This window comes from Ascaphus truei, chromosome 3 (assembly GCF_040206685.1).
Source record: "Ascaphus truei isolate aAscTru1 chromosome 3, aAscTru1.hap1, whole genome shotgun sequence".
NCBI classification, from domain to species: Eukaryota; Metazoa; Chordata; class Amphibia; order Anura; family Ascaphidae; genus Ascaphus; species Ascaphus truei.
In genome coordinates, this window is record NC_134485.1 from 267,456,400 (window position 1) to 267,463,899 (window position 7,500).

At 42.0% G+C, this 7,500-nt stretch overlaps 1 protein-coding gene across 1 annotated transcript in view; it reads left to right on the forward strand.

Annotated features, from left to right (window-relative positions):
* Positions 1-1,377: 1,377 nt before the first annotated feature.
* Positions 1,378-7,500, forward strand: part of METTL21C (methyltransferase 21C, AARS1 lysine) — a 21,202-nt gene continuing 15,079 nt past the window's right edge. Inside the window, exon 1 of the mRNA XM_075590757.1 lies at positions 1,378-1,435. Coding sequence (XP_075446872.1) covers positions 1,394-1,435 — 42 coding nt within the window. The 5' untranslated portion in view covers positions 1,378-1,393. The remainder of the gene's footprint in view (positions 1,436-7,500) is intronic.

Genomic DNA, 7,500 nt, shown 5'->3' on the forward strand with positions numbered 1-7,500 from the left:
ATCGTGTTGTAAAGTATTCATAAATACAAAAATTGGGAGCCACGCTTGCATCGCGTTATAAGCGAATTCGCGTTGTAACGGATCGCGTTATAACGGGGTTAAGCTGTAATCGGAGCTCTGGAATTGCAGGTTTGGCGAGATGAGATCTGTGAGCAGGACTTAGGGAACAAAATGCATTTTCCTGCATCGGATTGATGCCGGGAGTCTCCGAAGCTGATACACATTAATACCAGCTCCAGAGACCCCCAGTTTCTGTCCAATGCAATAAAAATACATTTACAGGCAGCTTCATTACCTTAGCGGCTAAATAAATGGGTTAACTACCAATGCCCGGTTTATTGTGGGTAATGCGGGTGGGTGAAAGTGATATTTGGCCCATGGTGTGTTTATGCCTACCGGGTGGGTAGCGGGAGGGGTTGACCCCTTCATTACCTTAGCAGTAGTAACCGCTTGCAGCTTTGCTTGCCAATTGACTGCCAATGTATTTATCCGTTCCCCTTTAGGTAAATACAGTGACAAGAAATGCAATGCATTTTTTTTGCAAATGCTTGATTTTATTTCATTCATACTGTATGTATTTTTGTTGATTGTTATTTTTTTTATTCTTGTTTATTTTGCGATTGTTTTTTTTTTATTCTGGCTTTTTTTGTTGATTGCTTTGTTTCATTTTTTTTGTTTGTGTTTGCTTTGTTAAATTCTTGGTTTATTTTTGGTGATTGGTTATTTTATTGTGGTTTTTCTTTGGTGATTGATTTTTTGATTATGGTTTATTTTTGGTGATTGGCTTTTTTTTATTGTGGTTTATTTATGGTGATTTTTAGTTTTTTTTTAGGTTGCCTATTGACTGCCATAATACATGGGCATGATGTACCACTGTGCCAATCAATAGTTAGAGGATTGGGGTAGTTTCCCCGGGGTGGGAGGTTATGCTACCCGGGTGGGTTGCAGAGAGAGGGGTTAACCCCTTAAAGCTGCAGTTCAGGCAATATCCTGCATTTGTGTTTTTTTTTAATAAATCAGTTCTGTAGTAAGAAAAAATACTTTTAGCATTTTCTGTTTTTAAAAAAACAACTTTGAAAGACCAATTTTCTTGCATTCTATTTTAACAAGCATGCTTGTTCCTATAGCAACGATTTACATTCCCCATATTTAAAGATGTCGCCAAACTTTGCCGATCAATAGACGGAGAACGAATTGACCGGCAGCTATGCAGTTCTTTAGGTAATTAGAGATTGCCCACATGAAACTATTGAAGTAACAAAATAAATTAAAAAAAAAAACTGAACTGCAGCTTTAATTACTTTAGCGGTTACTAACAGCTAAGGTGATTAAGACATTACGGGCCATTAGATTATATTTTTTATTGTACAGTTCCTGCCAACGGAGGTCAAGGATGCGGAGGATGGTGATGAAGACGGCCTTCATCCAGGCAGGGGTAAGTAGAAGTTTTATTTACTTTATGCTGGCTGGTTAATGTTTTATTTTGAATGGCAAATGAGCTATTATCAATATCTGGATAATAGTAATTTTGCCTATCACTGTACTGTATGTTATGGAGGGATGGAGGGGGGGTTGTTGGGGTAGAGGAGGTGGGTGTTAGGTTTGTGTTTTTTTTTAAATATTTGTTGGGGTCGAGGGATTGTGTAAGGGGGGTAGTTGCCCCAAGGGTGGGTGGTTAGGCCTCTCGGGTAGCGGGAGTGTTTAACCCCTTCATTACCATTGCGGTTCCCACCACTATGGTAAAGGGGTTACCTCCTCCTGCTACCTTCCTGGCAAGCTTAACCACCCACCCTGGGGCAACTACCACCTCTGCCCCCAATAAAGAGACTAATCAGGTTTTAACACCTTCATTGCCTTAGTGGCTAGCCACTAAGGTAATTAAGCTGTTTTTATTTTAATTTGAATACTTGTGTAAGGGAGCAGGGTTTCTCCCGGAGCTGAACCGCATTAATTTCAGGTCTGGTGACACCCTGCTTCCCGAGTTACAGTCCCCCTTATGGGGTGCCGATACCCCCATGCAATGTTTAAATCTCCCACATCATGAGTGTTTGTCAAACAAAAACCTCCTTAATCAGCAACACAGAAATTATTCCAGTAAGAAAGAATGGTGCTGCTTAATTATTAAACTTGGTTACAGGTTAGTGGCAGCAATGCATGTCAAAGATTAAATAATTGCAGACCAGGTTGGAATCTACATGTTATGCTAGTACATATGTAACAGTGTTATCCCCACCCTCTGGGAGATTCCCTGTTACCAGGTGTATGGTGCATGGTACCTGTTGGCTCGCAGGATACTAAGTGGTCCGCTGATGTTAGAGGGGACGTCTGGACAGGCTTCTGGGGTATAGTACCGTTGTTTATCTCTGGGTACACAGCGCCTCCATCTGCTGCAGGCTCCAGGTGTATGGAGGCAATCTCCCACAGACGAACGAACTCCACTCCCCTCAGAAAGATTGCACGCTGGCAGAAGTTATAGTTAACTGGAACCGGTTTATTGCTCCACTGCATACACAGTATCACACAGGCTTCTGCCCAATACAGCTCAATGCAGGTCTCCAACTTACGGATGGTCCCTGGACATACAACTCTGGGGCTTGAGGCCTCCAGAGCCAGCCCTTACTCCTCCCTGCCCCTCTAGCAGGGTCAGGGGGATGGTAATCACTCACTCTCCCCCAAGGGGAAGAGGAACAGGGGATGCCAATGTGCAGGCAATCCTGTGTGTTACCTGTTTCCCTCAATGGTAGAGACAACAACTGAGTTAAATTTAGTGGTGCAGCCCTTTAAGTACAATGGGAGAAAGATACAAGGTCTAAACCCAGGATCGGGCAGAACACAGGCCTTGTCCCACCTCCTCCCCTGTCTCTCAAAGGAGCTGCCTTTGTGGGGAAAACCCATGATTGGTCTTGTCACTGCCTGCACTCTTACCAGGGCTTGCATGACAGGGAGGGCAGACTGGTAGCCAAACCAGGCATGGCTACATTCTCCCTCTGGTGGAATTCAATGGTCCCCACTTGGAGCCAAAATTTGGTGTACCATCCTTCGCTTGGGAACCTGAAACAGAACACACAACCAAGTTTATCAACAGTAGCATAATCTCAATGATATACATTTGATACAGCATACTTTCTGTAAACACAGTGACATTACAGCATCCATATAATGATAACAATCATACAGATGTAGTACAGTATTGACCCTAGTCCCATCCAACGTGGAGAATCTGGCTACTTCCTAATAGTAGTGCTGTAGGTCAGACTTACTAGGGTGCCATTAATATCAGGCACCGTGACCAAGAATACTCTCTTGGGATGTCTGTTTGATATGTACTCAACTCTATCCATATAGATTGACCTTCCCACCTTCCATACCCCTACAAGTTATGCAATACGCTCTTCTAGATGATAGAAAGTGCTTTTACTGTGGGATGTAATGTAAGCCCTGATGAAGTCTATCAGCCACTGCTCCCTGTTCTACTCCACTTCCCTCATTATGGGTTCTGGAACATAGGGATATTCGAATCCGTGTGACTGCCTGTACCTCTGGACTATATGACGCTCATCCCTGCTGACCTTAGTGAGCCTAGGACCCTCTGCCTGGCCTGGCAATACCCAGAACAGCGGTTCCTGCACTGGTGGCTCACAGTACCCAAGTACTACACCCTTAGGTTGTACAATTCCAACCATATCCCATGTTCTCTACGCCTAAGAGCTTCAGCCGTATCCTCTGGACTAAAGTTCCCCTCAGCCCACTAGTGGTCCACTATGCCCCCCGTGTGTTAGCAGGAACCAAGTACTGTGGGTGTAGGGTACATATACCTGAAACATGGGATTCCCCAAGGCAAGGATTTTAACTGGGGCAGCCTGAGTAGAATCAGAGCCTGAAGTAGTTTTGGATGATACCCCCGAAGTCTCTTATTTACATGACTTAGTTGACTTGCCCCCATGGGAGATCACACTCCCCTCGGTTTCATCCCCTCACACTCTAACGCGTTCCACACGCAAAGCGCTTTATAAAAGATAAAGCACTTTGCATGTGAAACGCGTTAGAGTGTCAGCTCCAGTACTATCTTTCATGTTTTTTTTTTATCTGCCAATAAACACTTTTGGTCATTACATCCCCCTTTCCTGATTTTGCTGTACACCGGCATTTTTTTCTATTGTAGATCTTTTTCAAGTCCTTAAGGTGACATTGACATATGATTTATGATAGATAGAGAAGCAGCCAATAGGAAAGGCTGTGGAAGAGGAGGGGCTAAGAGGGGAGAAATAATTAAGAGGGGCTGGAACAGCATGTAGAGGCAGTCTGGGGGTGGAGCCCGAGTGATCTCAGGACAGGCTAGGAGAAACTGGGAATCAGTCCTTTCTGTACGGTGCTCCAGTGGAGCAGCAAAGGGGTTAGAAAAATGAACAAGACACAAGGGATATCTTTCCTTAATAGAAAGAGAGCGGAGACAGTTTGTCGAAGCTTAGGACGAGCCCTTCCAAACGTGTAACAGGTGCAGCAAGTAAAAGGTGCAGTACAAGGGTACTGAAGGTTTTTCAAAGAAATGCCTGCCACGGATACACTCACAGATATAAGAGCTCCTAGGCTGTTCCAGCACCAACACATAGTCCCCCTTCTGACACAGGGTCGTAGTAAATAGTGAGAGACATTGGTACCTGATCCTCCGATTGAGGATCAGGTTTGTCTATCTGTCATAATATGAAGTTAATATAAACACGTTTGTTATTATTTAAAGACACGGTGTCGTGTCCTATTATCTGACTTTTGAGATGCATGTCCAATACGCGGGTTCACATTACCATAACGGGGAGTAAGACTTAGACCCCCACCTTAGTTAGTTTCAGGGTAATAAAGAGGGGTTACACCATCAAGAAAGAAAATAATTAATGCAGCAAACAGTTTTATTAAAAGGCTGCATGTTTTTTTCCCCACTGAAATAAACATTACATATATTATTTCTGCCGAATCATTGTTTTTTGTTTTTTTACAATTGTATTTAAAACCTTGGCGGCAAAGGTGTTAAAAATCGACCATTAAGGGCTACATTTTATGGCCTTGTTTGATTAACAAACAAACACCTTGGACTCTGATTTTAAATAGGATTCAATTGCTCATAACAGGTGTACGTATCAAGATTAATCTGCAAAGAACCCCCTGTAAGAACATTAGTACAGAACAGAAATAGCCAGTCTCAGCAGAGTGAAATCATGTAGCGCGGTTTAACTGAGACTAAGCAGCACATAGAGCAGAAAATGTCTCTTGATAAACTCCCTCAATACCAGAGAGGTGCAGCATACGCCTTGTTCTGCAAAAAATAAATAAAATAAAAAACCTAATGCAGTGAAGTGGTTGTTAAGAAACTTGTATTCATTGTTCCATTTGCAATTTGTATCTTACAGATGTAGCAGATGTTATGACACCTGTTAGGTGAAATAGTGTCAGCCCACCCACCTTTTCACACGTGGCTGATTGAAGACAATGGCCAGTCCTCTCACTGGCTTGTTTTTTTAAGCCCCACAACATTGTGCCAGCAAGTACAATAACACCTGCTACATCTGTGTAATACTTTCAAATCAACATTTTTATATAGTTGAGAATAAGAATAAATGTAAAAACAGCATGTCCTCTCTTCAAGTGGCAGTTCAGGAAAGCCATGTGGGCTTCTTTTGTATTTGACTTGCGGACTAATCTTACAGACTAGGGTAACCCTGGTTTGAATTGTAAACATACCGTACACGTTATGTAAAACCATTTGAAATTTTAGGCCTGTCTTAATGAAGAGATAGAGGTGCAGGGATCTGTAGTAATTTCAGATCTTGCTATGATTGCCAGATTATATAATTCCATTGCCTTCACAGCTGTAAACCCACTAACGCATTCTACATTTTATTTGTATCTGGAGATATGTGATTAAAATAACATTCTTACACAAGTAACCTAAAGGTTAGCACAACTGAATCCATTCAGGATCACCAAATTTATCAGAGGTCAAAGAAGTGGAAATGTGTCTTCAGTCAACAGCTTCTCTGTGTCCACCCGACTGCTCAGAATGATTCCCATTAGTAGTTGGGATGGGGGGTTGTAACCAATTTTTATGAAGCCTCAATGGGAAGAACTGTAATATGTTATTATTTACCATTATACTAGCAATGCGCATCTAGGTGACATTTTTGCTTTTAGGGTCATAAAACAATAAGTAAAGTGGAATACTTACAGCAGCAAAGGAATAGATTATCAGTGGAGATGTCTACAGTCAGAGTATATTTTCAACTAGACCCAATTTGTCCATGGAGGAGGTTTTTGAATAATCCTAAAGAATGTTCCTATTATTGTGGTTCTAGGTACAGAATGCTGCTGCAGTGCTTTGAGGATGGAATCGCCTCTCTGGTGTCATCATGTATATTAGACAAGATTACATAGGTAGCCTAGTTGGGGACACTGCGGTGTCAATACTGCTACTTTCCGTGATTCAGACCTGGGTGAGAAGCTGGATGACTGTACTCACTCGAAATTACCCATAAAAGGGATTATTAAATAACTGATGAACAGTAACTGGGTATCAACTTGTCAGTCAGCCCTGGAGTCTAGCAGTCCAAGGGCACAGTTCTTAAGGTGTTTAGGATTGCTTCCCAGGGTTGTGGTTCATAATACCCGAGTCCTAGGTTCCAGGAGGTGCCACGGTCTCAGCTCATCAGCTTCCTAGTACCCTTCTATCTTCCAACTCTAAGCACAGCATTATCCTGCTACCATTATCCTGCTACCTTCTGGCACCCAGCGCTGGTACCTCTGCTCACTTAGTACACCTCCTTAGTTGTTCCTAATTAACTTAACAAAGCTACTGCTATTTATAGCATTACCTGAAGCCACACCTGTCACAAATGGCACATCTGTGAGCAAGTGACTTGTGTATGCGACAAGGGTTAATACCTCCAGCTGACTCACTTATCTCCCTGCAGGATCCTTAAAATAAGATATATCTTTCCCCCCAATCCTCCAGACTACACCTCAATATGCTGCCACAACAAAGGATAATTTTAAGGTCTCACCTCTAGAACTCATGTCTCCTGTTCACTAAAAAAAAAAGATAATTAACAGACAAATCTATTGTTGAAAAATGGGTCTGATAATTTGAGATTTTCTCGTCATAGTGTGCAGCAGTCAATTAGAGTCCCAAAACAGTAATTACATTTTAGATTTATGAAACAAAAATAGCACAGTGCTTAGTTACAGAAAAAGAATATGACAACAAACATACAATATAATAATTGCAGTTTCAAGAAATAAACAGGGATATAAAACAGAAAACCTAACGTATTACCACATACCAATATCAATCAGGTCCTTCAAAGAGGCTTGAAGTTGGAAATATGAGAATCTACGTGTGTAATTTGCCAAAACACCCTATGTTGAATTCCAATTTCATATCCCAGATATAAGATTTTTATCCAAGAAGCTCTGTAATGAGAATAGGATAAGCCCACCCTCTGGGGTATGTCC